At 37.9% G+C, this 17,663-nt stretch overlaps 1 protein-coding gene across 1 annotated transcript in view; it reads left to right on the forward strand.

Moving 5' to 3' along the window:
- The first annotated feature begins 15 nt into the window (after positions 1-15).
- The window catches only part of Znf404 (zinc finger protein 404), a 29,844-nt gene continuing 12,196 nt past the window's right edge, over positions 16-17,663 (forward strand). The window contains exons 1-7 of the mRNA XM_078031942.1: positions 16-155; positions 1,409-2,023; positions 3,965-4,057; positions 6,654-6,727; positions 12,581-12,688; positions 13,500-13,626; positions 15,878-16,999. Coding sequence (XP_077888068.1) covers positions 6,719-6,727; positions 12,581-12,688; positions 13,500-13,626; positions 15,878-16,999 — 1,366 coding nt within the window. The 5' untranslated portion in view covers positions 16-155; positions 1,409-2,023; positions 3,965-4,057; positions 6,654-6,718. The remainder of the gene's footprint in view (positions 156-1,408; positions 2,024-3,964; positions 4,058-6,653; positions 6,728-12,580; positions 12,689-13,499; positions 13,627-15,877; positions 17,000-17,663) is intronic.

Below are 17,663 nucleotides of genomic sequence, written 5' to 3' on the forward strand. Positions count from 1 at the left end.
TCCGGCAGCCGAAGTGCCACCCAACATTCTGGGCACTGTAGTATCCCTGCAGTTCTTGATGTCTCTCAGTGGAGCAACCACCGTGGCCACGCCTTCCCGGGGCGGAAGTGCTCCAGCCAGAGGAAAGGTCTGGACTACACGTCCCAGAATCTCGGGTAAGGCTGAGCTTCCTCTTGTTAGATGGAGCCTGCAATTTTCCTTTGGATGAGCAGGTGGAGTCTAAATCAATGTTTGTTTTCCAAATCAGCCTGGGTTGGTGGTGATTGTTGTTTTGTTGTTTTCTCATTGTGAGACAGAAGTATAGGGTTCAAAGTTGGTGATAATTAACTGAAAGGCACATTTTCCAGGCTTGAGTGTCAGGGACAGGAGTAAAGAGTTCAAATTTAAATTGGAGAAGGTTTAAAGAAAAGCACTACATGCTTTATGCTTAAGAAGAATGATAAAAAGGCCTACCCAACTACAACATTGTTCAAGACTAACAAGAAGAAAATCAAACCGATGCAAGCAGGTCTGACCACAACCCTTTAAAAGAAACCAGGAATAAGCCTAAGTAATAGTAGAAAAATCATGTAACTGTAAAACATAGGATTTAAGCCATAGGATAAGTCAGTGTGTCAGTAGTTATAGATAAATAAGCAAGTAGATTAATATAGATAAGGTTAGATTAACATAGCAACCTGCTCTTGTAGCCTTGCATAGGATAAAGGACATAGGGTTTATGGATATTAGTAAAATGACAGATGAAAATGTGCATATAGGCCATAAGATAACTGTAGTTTTAAGTAGGCATCAAACAAGTTACTAGTCCTGAGTGTGTAAAGCATTTGCTCTCGTAGAGATTCATTAGTTACTCTCAACAATGCGCACCTTGCTGGGATTATGAGAATAGGGTCATTTGAGTAAACAAATGTGACTAGAGAAACTTCATCTTAATTTCTTTTTTACTGTCCCTGTGAAGGGAGAACTGCATGACCCATTTCTAGGAAATAAAAACTAAAGCTGTTTTCTTATTTTAAAAAAATTCTTTCTGTACTTTGTACCCCATAAATTGTACCCTACTCAGGATGCAGCGGCGGTGGTGGTGGTGAGCTACATCCTGGGTTTGAAAGCCCTTGAGGGTCTACATGACTTTGAAGTAGATTCTTGCCCTGCAGGCCCCCACCCAAATTTAGGAAATGACTGTCTAGTACCTGCTTGAACCGCGGACTGTGGTCAACTGAACTCCAAAGCTAACGCTTCTTTTAGCTTCTATTTATTACTTGCTTGCTGACTGGAAAATTCCAGCCCTGCCTAAAGCCCACAGGTCCCACTTATGAATGTTTTAATTTCTGTGATTGGTAGTTTACATGACGACAAGCAAGTCACTAAGTTGTGGTTTTTGTGCTTATATTCTCCTTGGATGGACCAGGAAGTTGCTGTCCAGCCACAGAACTTGAGTCTCTCGGTGGGTGACAGTCTCTGGCCAGGTAAATAAAACTCTCTTTTAATTTGAAATTCGGGCATAGAGTGCTTTCTGGAGCGGCTCCTCGTAACAATACCAACTTGGAGGGTCAAAAAAAAAAAAAAACAAAGTCCCTGTCCCTATAGAGCTCTCACCCTGGATACATGCTGCAGACTGCACTTTGGAACCCTCAACCTCCTCCTCTTGAACTCAAGATTTCCTGTCAGCTTGCCCTTGGCTCGGCGATCCTGGCGGGACTCAGATTCCGCCTTCCTCTCCTAACGTCTTGGTACCTGGCCGTGCGGCGCATGCCCACTTCGAGCACGGGCTACAGAGCGGGAGGCACCCACGTCAGGATTCTTCCGCCTGCACTACATTTCCCAGGAGCCTTGGAGGTTGACTCACCTTTCACCCTTTAGTCCTCTTCCTGTGTGCCAGTGGCCACAGTCCCAGCGTGGTGAGAAAATCGTGTCCCCCTCCCAAAACCCCCCTTCCCAAAAATAAATTCCGCGGAGGCTTTCACATCCGGAATGGACCTGGCAGTGGGGGTGAGAGGCTCCGAAGGCGAGGAAGCCCAGTGAGGTAGGGACCCTGGTCCCAAGCCCCACCCCACCTCAGGCAGCCGAACTGGTGAGGCTAAGGATTTAGCCTCCTGCCCTGTTATTGGAGGAGCTGTTTTCCCCAAAGAGTGAACAGCAAGATTCTGTTTTTCTTTCTTCTGTACCAGGGATTGAACCCGGGGGCCCTTCACCACTGAGCCACATCCCCAGCCCTTTTTGTGTGTTTTACTTAGAGACAGGGCTTCCTCAAATTGCTAAGGCTGGCTTTGAAAATCAAGGTCCTGCTTTAGTCTCGAGAGCCGGTGGGATTACAGGCTTGTCGCGCGACAAGATTGTTTTTCAGAAAGATTGTCCGACCTTCCGAAGGAGCATGCGCAGAGACCCACGTTTTACCTAGAGTCAACTAATAAGGGAACCCCCCCTTCCCCGCCCCCGCTGAAGATCCCATTCGTAGGACTCGCATATCACACTTCTAGGGTAAAACTCTGGAATGGGAGCTTTGGCGCATGCGCTATAAACATTGTGGGGATAGGAATCTGTCAATCATTCCTTGTTTAGCATAAATCACTTCTAGCAAAAAGCCCGGCAAAGGTGGACAAAGAACTCAGAAGCGCCTTTAATCCCTGACCTTTTTGAGCTGGCAGCCCTATGTCTTTGTTTTCTGTCCCTCTTGGGCACAGCACAGTATCTTCCTTCCTCCAATAAAACTCCTTTAATTAAAGGTCCCCTCACACCCAGAGAGCTGGCAGGTCTTGTCCTGTGCGAAGTCTTAGAGCAGCAGAGGGGGAACTGCGTTGTGTCTCTGACGATGTTTGTGTTGGCGCATCACTAACTGGTTGATTGGAGGCGTGGCTTATGGGTAGGCGAGAGTTTTGTGGCTGTGTGTTGATATGTTACTTAATAATGTCTCTAGGTTCTGATTTCTCAGCCTTCTCTCCTTTCAGTCGCATGGGGTCGGCAGCAAGTAAAAGGAAAACCAGATTTTGAGCCAGAAGACAGACTTGATCTTGAGAAAAGACTTTTTTTTGTTTGTTTGTTTTTTAACTTGGCCTCATATTTAAGGCTGGAGTCTGGGTAGACCTGATGAGGCTATCCCAGGAGTAGGATTACCTTTGGGAGGTTCCTCTCTGGAAGTTCCAAGGAGTTAACGACATGTTTTCATAACTACAGTATTTCCCAAAACTCTGGCCAAAGGCTCCAGATATGAACCTGACCTCTCTTGTGTTGGGAAAATCAATTCCAGTCTCCTTCCTACCCAGGTCTGGTAATGTGTGGACTAGGTGAGCAGGTGAAGCAAGAATTAAAGACAGGCAGTGTAGATAGGTGATCTTGATTGGTGGGGAAGATGACAGCTGATTCAAAGGGAATGGAGTGTTATCTTTTTCTTCCTCTAGTTAATTGCTCTTGAACACACCCACTAGTCTAAGGATCTGGGAAGTGAATATCTCCCAAATTAACATGTGAATCCTAGTATACCTTAAGGGCGCCCTGGGACCCCCTAGAATGTAACCCTTCTAGGGTTCCTTTAAAAAACCCCTATCACTCCTGATTGACATTCATAGCCTTTGGGACAGGAGTCCCCTGTTTTTCTCCTTTGATAGCGAAACAATGAAACAGCCTTTTGCTTTTTCTCAAAACCATGTCCTCATTATTAAATTGGCATTAATTGGCATTGGGGACAAGGACTGAGCCTTCTGCAACAGGGACAGGACACTGTCACTTCTTGGGATATGAGGACATCAGCTATGGCCCTTTTTTCCCTTTCAGGAGACATCTGTTACTATTATTTAAATAAAACTCACTTTCCCTGCTTGCCTTGGCGCTTCTCCAGTGTTTAATCTTCACATCTGGGAAGCAGAACTGATAACCAGTGGTATCACAGGTGTGATCTTGAAGGGTGTTTTCTCAGTTACTGTGCTATGGGTGAATCCTGATTTTTCATGATTGCTTTCTCTTTTCCCAGTGCCACACCTCTCTAAAAAACAAACAGACAAACAAACAAAAATCCTGGAAGAGGAAAGAATTTTTGTTGCACATCTGAAAGTTAAAAGTTCAGGTGAGTTTATGATTCTTCATTCTTCATAACATGCACTTTAATTTCAAATACTTGAGACTCTTTCCCTTCTCTTGAAATGTTCTGCCTCATAGTGACTGATCTGTAAATACAAGATCTCACTTTCAGGGCCTTCTCTATATTATGTATGTAACCTCTTGCCTACTGTTAGCTATTATGCTTCAAAGCTCATAATGAATATCATTACACATAGACCTCTATGTCTTTTTATAGTTATTCCCTGAGGATAAACTTCTAGATTTGAAATTTCAGTCAAATCATAGATATAATAAAAGCAGACAACATTACTTCAACTCAGAAAGATAGTGGTTCATATTTCCTTTTATGTTTAATGGTAGTTATAGTTTTTTGTTTTGTTTTGTGGTGCTAGGGATTGAACCCAGGATCTTGTGCATGTGAGGCAAACACTGTACCAACTGACCTATATCCCCAGCCTGGTAGTTATAGTTTTTATTCCGTATATTTTCTTTATCACATGAAAGAAGTTCCCTATTGCTCCAAATTTACAGAAAATTTTTTCTTGAATTGATTTTTTTAATTAAATGACATTTACATTTCTAAAATAAATCTCAGTCATTTATATTACTGGTTTTTCTTTGCAATATTTTTTAATATGCTTGCATCTGTGCCCATGGGAAAGATAAACTATATTTTTTTCCTTTCTTGAAATGTCCTTGATAGGTTTCTATACCACAATTATACAGGTGGTGTGGTTTGGATGTGGTTTGTTCCAAGCCAAAATTCATGTTGAGGCTTTGAGAGTGACAGGGAATTGAGGGGCACCTGGAGTCATGAGGGATCTGCTCTTACGAATGAAATGTACTAAGACAGCTCACTTCATGACATGGTCCATATATTTCTGTTTACTTGAGAAGGCCAAGTTTGGTTGGTATTTTTAATTCTGTAAATGAAAGAATTTGCCACTGAAGCCTTTGGGCCTAACATTATTGTGGTAGAAAGATAGTTAATATGGATTTAATTTCTTTAATACATATAGCAATATCCTGATTTGCCATTTCTTATATCATTTTAAACTGCCTTTTCTGGTAATTTTTAAAATTTCCTCCAGGTTTTCAAGTTTATCATCATAAAATTGTTTATAAAGTTCTGTTATCATTTTCATTTCTGCAGTGTATATAGTGATACCTCCTTTTATATTCCTGATAATTGACCGGGTTTTTTTTACTTGTTTATTCATCTCTCTAATGAAGTAGCTTCTGACTGTACTCATTTTGCTTTTTTATATATCCAGTTCTTTATTTTTTTTTTAATGTTATTGGTTCTTTAATGTTATTATTTTCTACTTTCTGTAAGTTTAATTTGCTTTTCTTTCTTCCTCCTCCCCCTCCCCCTCCTCCTCCTCCTTCTTCTTCTTTTTTTCCAATGTGGAGATAGAACCCAGCACCTTCTACATGGTAAATAAGCATTTTAAGATTAAACTATATCCCCAGCCCATCTTTCTCTATTTCTTGAGGTAGAGAATTAATTTTAAACCTTTCTGTTTTCTTGAAACATACATTTAAATCCAAACATGACTTTGTTAACATTGGTTTAACTGCACCACACAAGCTTTGATAAGTTGTATTTTCATTATCATTCAATTAAAAATATTTTGTGCCTTCTACTTTGATTTATTCTTTGAACTATAGTTATTTAGAATTATACTCCTTATATCTGAAAACATTTGAGGAATGCCTATTTTTTAATTTTAAAGACTTAAGAAAATATCCATTGTTTTGTATTAACCCTTTGAAATTTAGATACTTGTTTTTTGACCCAGAATATTATCCTGGTAATTATGATGTCAATGTTTGAAAAGAATGTATAAACTGCAGTTTATAACTCAATTTGATTATGTTCAAACTTCTATGGACTTGTTGATTTTTGCTTTGTGTGTTGTCTTTTCTGTTAACAGTAGTGTTAAAATCTCTAATTTTAAATATGTCTAGCCTTTACTTCTGTTGACTTTTGTTTATATAGTTTGAAGCTCTCTCATTAAGTACCTACAAATATTAGGACTACTATTCTGTTCTTGGTGAAAGGTAGAGTATGTCCCCTTTGTTACTTATAATATTTCTTGCATCAAAGTCTATTTTTTCTGTTACAAGTACACTTATACCAGCTTTCTTCTGATTTAGATCCAATATATTTTTTCATTCTTTAACATATCTGTGTCTTTACATTTAAGGTACAATTCTTATAAGCAACCTAATTAATCCTGGCTTTTTTTTTTTTTTTTTTTTCCTTGTGGTGCTGGGGATTGAACCCAGGGCCTTGTGCATGTGAGGCAAGCTCTCTACCAACTGAGCTATATCCCCAGCCTTGGAGTTTGCATCTTCAGAATGAGAGAGGCCATAGGTCAGATGGATCTGCTTTGGTGCAGTGGTACCTTTGCTCTGTGTCCCCACTTGTGTGGTCTGAGTGGAGCGGGCTTGGATTTGTCTGGACGTCTCTCATCCCTTGACATGTGTTAATGTTTAGAGAATGGCAGGAAGAGGAAGAAGAAAGAATAAAGAAAAAAAAAAGCTTCAGAGTTCTGAAGTCCACCAGGTCTCAAAGTCTCTTTTTCCTTCCCTAGCTCTGGTTCTCTGAACTTTTCTTCTCTAGTAGAGGAATACCAAGGAAGGCCAGCATGGTTAAATCATGGCCCAGGTAAGTTGATGTCTCTTTCTACTTCTTGAAAAGTTATGATTTTAACTCATGTAATATTTTCTGGTTTTATCCCTAAACAGCCTTTATAAGACAGCTGTTGGACGCGTTTCATAGTTCCCATGTGTCAACTTACTTTTACTTATTCATCAAATAATTCTGCAGTATGTTCAATCTTCTCTCAAGAGCAGGTTTTAAGCCGAGTGTGGTAGTGCATGCCTATAATCTCAGCAGCTCTGCAGGTTGAGGCAGGAGGATTTCAGGTTTGAAGCCAGCCTCAGCAATTTATCAAAGCTGAAAGCAACCTAGTGAGACCCTGTCTTCAAATAAAAAAAATAAAAAGGAACCAGGTGCAGTGGTGCTCGCCTGTAATCCCAACAGCTCGGGAGGCTGAGACAGGAGGATTGAAAGTTCAAAGCCAGCCTTAGCAATGGTGAGGCAAGGTGCTAAGCAACTCAGTGAGACCCTGTCTCTAAATAAAATTCGAAATAGGGCTGGCGATGTGGCTCAGTGGTTGAGTGCCCCTTAGTTCAATCCCCAGTATCAAAAAAAAAAAAAAAGAAAAAAAGAAAAAACATGGGCTGGGGTTGGGTTGTGGCTCAGTGGTAGAGCACTTGTCTAGTATGCTTGAGGCACTGAGTTCGTTCCCAGCACCACATTAAAAAAACTAAATAAACAAAATAAAGGTAAAAGAAAAGGGGTGGAGGGGGCTGCTAGGGATGTGGCTCAGTAGTTAAGTGCTGTTGGATTCAACCCTAGGTACCAAGAAAAAAGAGCAGATTTTGAGTAGTGAAAAAATTAAGTTCCTTAAAAAGAAAAAAAAAAAAGAAGTTCCTTGAAGGAAATATTTAAGCTGTCCTTGTCAGATTCTCAGTTTCATGATATAGAAGTGATGGTCTTGTTGGACCACAAGAAGGAAAACTTTCTCCATAGTTTTTTGAATAGATAAAGGAAAATTTTGTTGTGAATGGTCTTAGTGCAAGACGAGGTCTCAGCTTTGATAAGCTCTTAGGTTTGGGTAGAGAGAGGATTGGGTCTTACCTAGAGAGAGATCAAAAGCCTAGCTAGAGAGATGAATAAGGTAGCAAGGTCTGTTTTGTAGTGGAAGGGAAGTTGCTTATCTTTAGTGAATCAGTGTTGTTCTGGATCATTCTGCATTAGTGTATTCTAACTCAGTAACAGTAGTTCAGTAAGGGATTATAGAAAGGAAGGCCCTTTAGAACTTGATAGAAGAGGTGATGCTTTTCTGCAAGGAAGAGGTTGGGATTTGTGTCCAATATAAATAGTATAATATTATGTATATTAATATTATTATTAATAATAAAACCTAGTACTTTAAGAAATATTACCTGACAAGAGGGACTAAATGAAATCATTAATTTGTCAAAATAAGGGAAATGCTTATGACATAATCTGACATATAAGAAACTTGTGTTTTGACTTCATTTTACTTAAGTTGTTTTCTTTTCTTTTCCTTTAGTACTTGGGATTAAATTCAAGGGCACTCAACCACTGAGCCACATCCCCAGCCCTATTTTGTATTTTATTTAGAGACTGGGGCTCACTGAGTTGCTTTGCTGAGATTGGCTTTGAATTCGCCATCCACCTGTCTCAGCCTCCTAAACTACTGGGAAACAGGCATGCGCCCTCATGCATGGCCTTAAATTGTTTTCTAAGATAGAGGCTATCAGCTTTTTTGAGATATAAATGACATAAATGAGTGTTTTAATTTTTGCCTTTTTATAGAAACTTTAATTATAAGTGACAGATAATAAACTGTTCATATTTAAGGCATCTGGTAAATTTGGATATGTACATTAATATACCTGAGAAACTATCACCAGTCAACATAATGAACAAATCTATCAATCCAGACATTTTTTGGAACTAGGGATTGAATCCAGGGCTGCTTACCCACTGAGCCACATCCCTATCCCTTTTTATTTTTTATGTTGGGACAGGGTCTTACTGAGTTGCTTAGGGCCTCACCAACTTGCTGAGAGGCTAGCCTCAAACTTCTGATCCTCCTGCCTCAGCCACCCAAGTTGCTAGGATTACAGGTGTGCACCACCATACCCAGCTTTTAAACATTTTCTTATATCCCTTTATGATTGCCTCCTTCCTGCCCACCCATCCTACCTTTATTTCCCAACAATTGTTCTACTTTCTCTTTATATGGGATAGTTTGCATTTTCTAGAATTTTATATAACTGGAATTATATATAATGTTCTTTTTTGGAAGATCTGTCTTATTTCATTCAGCACATTTTGAGATTCATTCAGGTTGTACTGTATATTTGTAGTGCATTCCATTTTATGGCCCAATAGTGTTCTCTTCTAAGGTAATTCCACAGTTTATCCATTTATTTCTTGATGAGTATTTTAATTATTCCCATTTTTTGCTATTACAAATAAAGCTGCTGTAATCATTCATGCACAAATCTTTATAGGCACATATTCTTTTCTTTATCTTTGATAAATACTAGGATTAGAATGGTTGGTCATATGGATGCTTAGCTTTTTAAGAAACTAACAAATGATTTTTCAAAGTGATTAAACTATTTTACATTCCCACCTGTGGGGTACAGGAGTTCTGTTTTGTTCCCACATCCATGGGACACTTCAGATGGTCAGTGTCTTTATTGGCAGTCATTCTAATAATTGTATATTGTGGTTTTAATTTGTATCAACATTTATTTTGCATTTCCCTAATAAATAATAATGCTTAATAAATATCTTTTTTAAAAAACATTTATTTTTTAGTTTAGGTAAACACAATACCTTTATTTTACTTTTTATGTGGTGCTGAGGATTCAAACCCAGTTCCTCACACATACGAGGTGAATGCTTTTCCTCTGAACCACAGCCCCAGCCCCAAATAAATATCTTTTCATTTGTTACTTATATGTATATATACCTTCATTTATGAAGTGTCTGTTCAAACCTCTTGCCTTTTAAAAAATTAAGTTATTATTCTAGCATTGAATTTTGAGAGTTGTTCATATAGTCTTTTTTAAAAATACCTTTATTTTATTTATTTTTTTGTTTTGTTTTTATGTGATGCTAAGGATTGAACCCAGTACCTCACACTTGCTAGGCAAGCACTTCACCCCTGAGCTACAAACTCAGCCCATATATGCATACTTTTTAATATTTTTTAGTTTTAGATGATCACAATGCCTTTATTTTATTATTTATTTTTATGTGGTGCTAAGGATCAAACCTAGTGCCTCACGCATACCAAGCAAGTGCTCTACCACTGAGCCACAATCCAAGCCTCAGCCCATCTAGTCTTGATATAAGACTTTTATCATACATATGGTTTGCAAATATTTTCTCATAGTCTATAGGGTAATTAGACTTCATTCGTGCTGTTTCACTGCTCATCATTTCTAAGCCTCACCCCATCCTCTTTCCCTTCCATATCCTAGCTGAGCAAGATGATAAGAAAATTCAGGGGCTCTTTCCTTTGGTGCTAGTGGAAGGTTGGTTCAAACTACACACATCTCCTTACATGCAAGAACCTTCGCCCAACCCCATTCCTTAAACACAATAAAAACTTTAAGGTATTTTCCTTTCTCTGTTTTCGAAAGCCTTTTTTCTACCTACTTAATCATCTGACTCTCTCCAGAAAGCACTATATATAAATCTTTTTATATCTCCTTAGGTGGTAGGATCATCAGTCTCAACATCTGAACCAAATTTTGTGAGGAAGTTAATTTCTCTGTAGGGTAGCTTATCTCTTTACTCATTTAACATCGACTTTTGAAATCCAGGAGTTATAAATTTTTATGAAATCCAGTTTACCAGTGTATTTTTTTTATGAATTGTACTGTTCCTATTGTGTCTGAGGAATCTCTGTCTAACTGTAAGGTTTTTTACACTCCATTGTCTCCTAGAAGATATATAGTTTTAGGTTTTACATTTGGACCTATAGTTGGTGTTAATTTTGGCATATGGTACAAGGTATAGATCATATTTTTGCATATGGACGTCCAATTGTTCAGCCCTGTTTTGTGAAAACATTAGTGTTTCTCTACTCAACTGTCTTAGCACCTTTGTTAGAAGTCAGAGCCAAGTGCAGTCGTATATGTGTAGTGCCAGCATCTAAGAGGCTGAGGTGAGAGGATCACTTGTCCAAGAATTGAAGAGCAGACTGGGCCACAGTGTTATCCAGCTTTTCATTGCTGTGACAGAATACCTGAGAAAATCAGCTTAAGGGAGGAAAGGTTTATTTTCACTCATGGTTTCAGAGGTTTAAGTACGTAGTCACTTGATCCCATCACTGTGGACTTGTGGTAAGGCAGAACATGATGGTGGGAAGTGTGTGGTAGAGAAGAGCTGCACCTCATAGTAGCCAGCAGAGGCTGTAGTCAAGATGTAGTCCCCAAAGGCATACCTCCAAGGACCCACTCCCTTCAGTTAGGCCCCTCCTTCTAAAGTTTCCACCACCTCCCAATAGTCCATTCAGTTATGAACTCGACTGATGAGGTTTATCTTCCTCATGATCCAATCACTTGCCAAAAGCCCTGTCCCTGAATGTAGCTGCATTGGGGACCAAGCCTTCAACACATGAGCTTTTGGAGGACATTCTGCATCCATACCATAAGAACAATATAGTGAGACCCCTGTCTCCAAAAAAGGAATAAAGGTCACTTGTCTGTATGTTTGTAGGTCTGTTTCTCCATTCTTTGTTCTGTTACTTTGGTTGGTTTGTGTGTTCTGATACGGGCATCACATTGTTTTTTGTTTTTGTTTTTGTAGTTGTGGATGGACAACATGCCTTTATTTTATTTGTTTATTTTTATGTGGTGCTGAGGATTGAACCCAGTACCATGTGCGAGGCAAGCACTCTGCCACTGAGCTACAGCCCCAGCCCAACACATGTTCTTTTCCCTATTTTAACATAATAAGTTTTCCAGTCGGAGGGATAGTACTCCAACTTTGTCCTTTTTCAAAGATGTCTACACTATTCTAGGTCCCTTATGTTTTTTAAATGAATTTTGGAATCAGCTTATCAATTTCTAAAACAAACCCCCCCAAAAAAAATCCTGCTGGGGTTTTGATTGGGAATGTGTTGAATCTGTGTATTTGCAAAGATAATCATCACCTGATCCATGAACATGTTATCTCTTCTTTTATTTATGTCTTTTAAATTTTTTTCTCAGCATTTATTTCTGGGTTTTAAAGTATGAGTATCGCACATCTTTTATTTGATTTATTAAATTTGTATTTGATATTTTTCCACTCAGTATTCAGTATTTTTTATTTAAATTTCCACCAGCTTTTGCTAATATTGAGATATAAGTATGGTTTTTGTTGTTGTTTTATGGTGTTGGGGATTGAACCCAGGGCCTCCTACATGCTAGACAAGAGCTCTATGGCTAAGTACTATGTCCCATTAAAGATGTTATTGATATTTGAATATATTGAACTTGGTCTTCTTGCTGATCTCATTTAATAGTTTCAGTGACTTTCCATAAAATTCTGCTGGATTTTCTATAACATTAGTCATATCATCTGTGAATGAAGAGAATTTTACTTATTTTATTTCTTGCCTGTTGCATTGACTAGAACCTCTACACAATACTGAAAAGAAGTGGTGAGAGTAGATATCCTTGCCTTATTCCTGAAGGAAAGCATTTAGCCTTTAACTAATAAATGTGATACTTGCTATGGGTTTTTGTTTGTTTGTTTGTTTGTAGATGTCATTCATTAGGTTGAGGTTTCTTGTTTTGCTGAGAATTTTTATCAAGATTAGATGTTGGATTTTTATCAAATGCTTTTTCTGCATTTATTGATATTATTATATGGTCTTTCTTAATATGGTGTTGTGTTTTTTTTTTTTTTTTTAAGGTCAAAGACAGCTTATTGCTTTGCTACCAAAGGAGAAACACAGGGGGGGACTCTTGTACTACAGGCTGTGATTCTGCCCATCAGCAAGAACTAGAGGTTTTCAAAGAGGTCAATATGGTGAATTATATCAACTGGTTTTCAAATGTTAGACCTACCTTGAATTCATGCAATAAACTTTATTGCTTTTCTATGTTGTTGGATTCAGAGTGCTAAAAATTGTTTAGAATCTTTGCATCTATGTTCATGAGGGATATGAAGCTTGTAATTTTCTTGTAGTATTTTTATCTGGTTTGGCTATGAGGATAATACTCAGGAAGTCCACTGGGTTTCACTTCAGTTCCCCCTTCCTGTGCCACAGTCTAGAAACTGTCTTCTTACAGTGAGCTATATCAGTTGTAGGTCACACCTCATTTGTTATTTCAGAGATCATAGTTTGCTATTATCCAGTGTTTTCTGTGTTGAAACCATGTTTCGCATATTTTATCCAGTTTTTCATTTATTTCATGTAGAAGGGCAAATTGAATCTCTGTTATTCCATCAGAGTAGGAGAGATTTCATAATGTTTTGAGGGGGTGAATTGTATCTTCTTTTTACATAGTCCATGAAGAAAAAAGAACTTGTACAGACTAGTAGTTGGTGGCTTGTGCAATGTCCTAATATATACCATTTAATTTAATTTGGAAAGTCTGATTACTTTATTCATTTTCATATATTTAAATACTTTTCCATGTTGTCGAAGTAATTTTTTGTGGTTCAAGAGGATTAAGATTATGTAGGATTCCACATAAGTTATTTACTCTCATTTAACCATGTAATGATCTCATAACTTCAAACTCTTCTTTTTTATATATTGCCTCTTTATGTATTTCATCTAGGAAAAGTTTTCTTTTAAAACTAATTTATGGGTTTATCATTGCAGGTACCACTGACTTTCAGAGATGTTGCTATAGACTTCTCTCAGGAGGAGTGGGAATGTCTAAACTCAGATCAGAGGGATTTATACAGAGATGTGATGGTGGAGAATTATATCAACTTGGTCTCTTTGGGTAAGAATTTGCTCTCTGGAGTATCAGCTTTCTCTACTATATATTGATTATTGTATATATTATATGCCAGGAAACCAGCTAAATTTCTGCTCCATGTTCTCAAAATATTGATTTGAAATTTGTTATTTAGAAACAGGAACCTCCATTTTGTGCCTGAACCTTCCCTATTCACATGCCTTCCTGCCTTCCTCTGCCCTATCCTGTAATTGAATTTTTTCTAAATGAATTTCATATTATGTGTGTGCTCTGAATGTTTGTAAATATTCTGTTGTAATTGCTGATCCTTCAACACAGAGAACAGATATTATAGGATCTTGGTTTTTTTCTTTACTACAAAAGAGCCTCTGATTTTCATTGTAGAAGAATGACTCAAGATCATTTTCTTTCTGTTATTTTTTGTTGTTAGAGCAGTGGGAATATTGACTTGCAGCAATCTGATAGATTCTACCCAGAGGTAGAAGTCTTTGTCCTGATTTTGGAAAATACTTGGCCATCCTCTCCTCTCCTCTAGAAATGTTACTATACCCATGCTAGACCTTTAGAACAGATCTTGCAATTCTATCACTGCCTTCTTTTGCTCTTCCATTTTTCTCTGTGCTGGAGTTTGAGTATTTTCTGTTGACTTGTATTCTAGCTTCCTTATTTTGTCTTCTATTGAGATGAGTCTGCTCTTAAAAGAGTATATATATTTTTTTGTATCAGATACTGTCTTTTTCAGTTTAGAAATTCAGTTTTATTTTTATATTTTCCATTTATCTGTTGAATTCCTTCCTTGTTTTATTGAGGGCTTTTTTTTTTTGATTCCAGGGATTGAACCCAGGGGAGCTAAGCACTGAGCCAGATCCCCAGCCCTTTTTAATTTGATTTAATTTTTATTTTGAGACAGGGTCTGAGTTGCTTAGGGCCTCGCTAAATTGCTGAGGCTGGCCTTGAACTTATGATCCTCCTTCCTTAGCCTCCTGAGTTGCTGTGATTTGGGGCATGTGCCATCATGCCAGGCAAAAATATGATATTTTGAAAAACAAAAATTTTGACAAATCAGTGAAATCATTATTAGTAGATTTCAATCTATAAGAATCACTCAAGGAAAAAATAAAAAGAAAACCTCAAAAGTATCACAGTTCTAAAGAATCTGAATCAATCATCTATATATTCTCACAAATTAGAAAATTTAGGCCGGAGTGTCATAAAAGTCCTGAAATGTAGAGCCCCTGTGGGTGATGGGACACTCCCAGGTAATGGAGATAAGGCAGAGCCTTTTATTATCATTATATTTTGGTTTCATTCTAAAATCAAGATAAATCATGTGGAAAAGTGATATAGAGAAATATCTGGTAAATGGTGTTAGAAATGCAGATGAACAGCTCTACTTCTATACATTCTGATTGACTTGTCTAGTAGATACCTAAAAGGTAGTGTATGCCTTAGTAATTCTGGTTCATAACTAAATATGAGAACTACTGACTTTCTGTTTGCCTTCTCATTCCTTACATCCTAATGTGAACTTTTATAACTTTCCAAGCCCTTTTTTTTTTTTTTTTTGGTACCAGGGTTTTAACGCAGTGGTGCTTAACCACTGAACCACACCCCCAGCCCTTTTTTGTATTTTATTTAGAGACAGGGTGTCACTAAGTTGCTGAAGCTGGCTTTGAACTCATGATCCTCCTGCTCAGCCTCCCAAGCAGCTGGAATTAGAGGCATGTGCCACTACACCCAGCTTCCAAGCCCTTCTTGCCTTTTAAAAATATCATGGCTGTATTTTAGAATTTCCTTATCCTTTTGTTGTTGTTGTTGTTATTGTTGTTTTAAATATTTCTTTATTTTAGTTGTACACAATGCCTTTATTTTTATTTATTTATTTTTATGTGGTGTTGAGAATCAAACCCAGGGCCTTGCATGCACCAGGTGAGCACTCTACCACTGAGCCACAACCCCAGCCCCATCCTTTGTTTCTAAAGGACAATCTTTTCAGGTTTGTTTTGTTTTGGTACTGGGGATTGAACTCATGGGCACTCAACTACTGAGCCTCATCCCCAGCCCTTATTTTGTGTTTTATTTAGAGACAGGGTCTCACTGAGTTGCTTAGAGCCTCACATTTGCCAAGGCTGGCTTTGAACTCATAATCCTTCCGCCTCAGCCTCCTAAACCACAGCATACCAGCAACTTTTTGGTTTTTGTTGTTAATATAAAAAGCCCCTCCCTGTCCTTCCCCATAGGAAAAATGGCATTTGTTTTTCTCATTTTCTTTCAGACTTTGATTTCTCAACTGAGACCAACAAGCTGTCTTCAGAAAAAAACATTTGTGAAATAAATTCACACCATAAGGAGACATTGAAAAGAAATAAAACCTTCAACCTGATGGGGTTTATTTTCAGTAATGAGCCACCATGGAGAACTGAATTTGGGAGACAGCAGGGAACTAAAGTGGAATGTCAAATGATAATCAGAAAACTTGTATCCCTTCCTTTCCTCCAGAGAACTCACGCTGTAAACAAATCATACAAATGTCAGAAATGCAGGAAATGCTTTAGAAAATCTTCACAACTTACTGAACATCTGAGAGAACATACTGGGGCGAGTGCCTACGTGTGTAAGGAATGTGGAAAGGCCTTTGTAATTCTCCGGAATTTTATTAAACATCAAAAATTTCACACTAATCCTAAACCCTATGAATGTAATAGATGTGAGAAGGCATTTAGGTTTTCTTCAGAGCTGATCCGACATCAGATGATTCATACTAGTGTGAAGCCCTATGAATGCGTGCGGTGTGGAAAGGCTTTTAAACGTCAGTCTCACCTTGTTGAACATCAGAGAATTCATATTGGTTTGAAACCCTATGAATGTAAGGATTGTGGAGAGAGCTTTAGGTTGTACCGACATATGTGTCTGCATCAGAAAAGTCATCATGGTGTGAAGTCCTATATCTGCACAGAATGTGGGAAGGCCTTTGGTCGTTGTTCGGGTCTTATCCAACATAGGAAAATTCATTCTGGTGAGAAACCATATAAATGTAAACAATGTGGAAAGGCCTTTATTCGCAACTATCTACTGATTGAACATCAAAGAAGCCACACTGGTGAGAAACCTCATGAATGTATGGAATGTGGAAAGGCCTTTAGCAGGGGCTCTAGCCTACGGAACCATAAAAGAATTCACAGTGGAAAGAACCTCTATGATTGTACAGAGTGTGGGAAGGCCTTTAAGAGGGTATCAAGCCTTCGTAACCACAAAAGAATCCATAGTGGTAAGAACTTCTATGATTGTAAGGAGTGTGGGAAGACCTTTAGCAGGGGCTCAAGTCTTCATAACCATAAAAGAATTCATAGTGGTGAGAACCTTTATGATTGTAAAGAGTGTGGGAAGACCTTTGGTCGTCGCAATCTACTTACTCAACATCAGAGTTTTCACAGAAGTGAGAAAAGAGGAAAGCCTTGAGCCATAGCACAACCTTTATTGTTATCACTGTTCCACCTCCCGATGATATCATCATGGTGAAGATAACACTAGTTATGAAATAAAAATCCTTGGAAGGATTTCTGGCACCTTAGTATTTACTTACTAAATATTTTATGTCCATGATTAATATTATTAAAAATAAATTCATGAGTAAGAAAGATACCAGAGTATGATATTTTAAAAAACTTTCTATCATTTCACCTCATTCATTCTGGAAAAAATCCTTGAGAATGTGTTATATAAGAAATCTTATTTTGAATTTATCCACTTAAAGAATGCCCAAAGGAATATCCTGTCTTTATTAAATCTTGAGAGTATAACTGGTGAAAAATCAGAGGGTGATTTGAAGAAATTTTTTTGTAATAAATTCTGTAGCAGATAAAATGCAAGTCATATTGCTACAATATGAAGAAATAAAAAATGAACAGTTGGGTGACCAAAAAACACATATTGAGTTGGAAAAGTTTTCTCCAATTTTATGCAAGTTTCAGACTTAAATATTTAAAGAAGAGGTAGCTTTTCAGTGGGGATGAAGGCTTGTTTACTCTCCACCTAGTGGCAGTATACCTGATATGTCTTTC

This window comes from Ictidomys tridecemlineatus, chromosome 15 (assembly GCF_052094955.1).
Source record: "Ictidomys tridecemlineatus isolate mIctTri1 chromosome 15, mIctTri1.hap1, whole genome shotgun sequence".
Taxonomy (NCBI): domain Eukaryota; kingdom Metazoa; phylum Chordata; class Mammalia; order Rodentia; family Sciuridae; genus Ictidomys; species Ictidomys tridecemlineatus.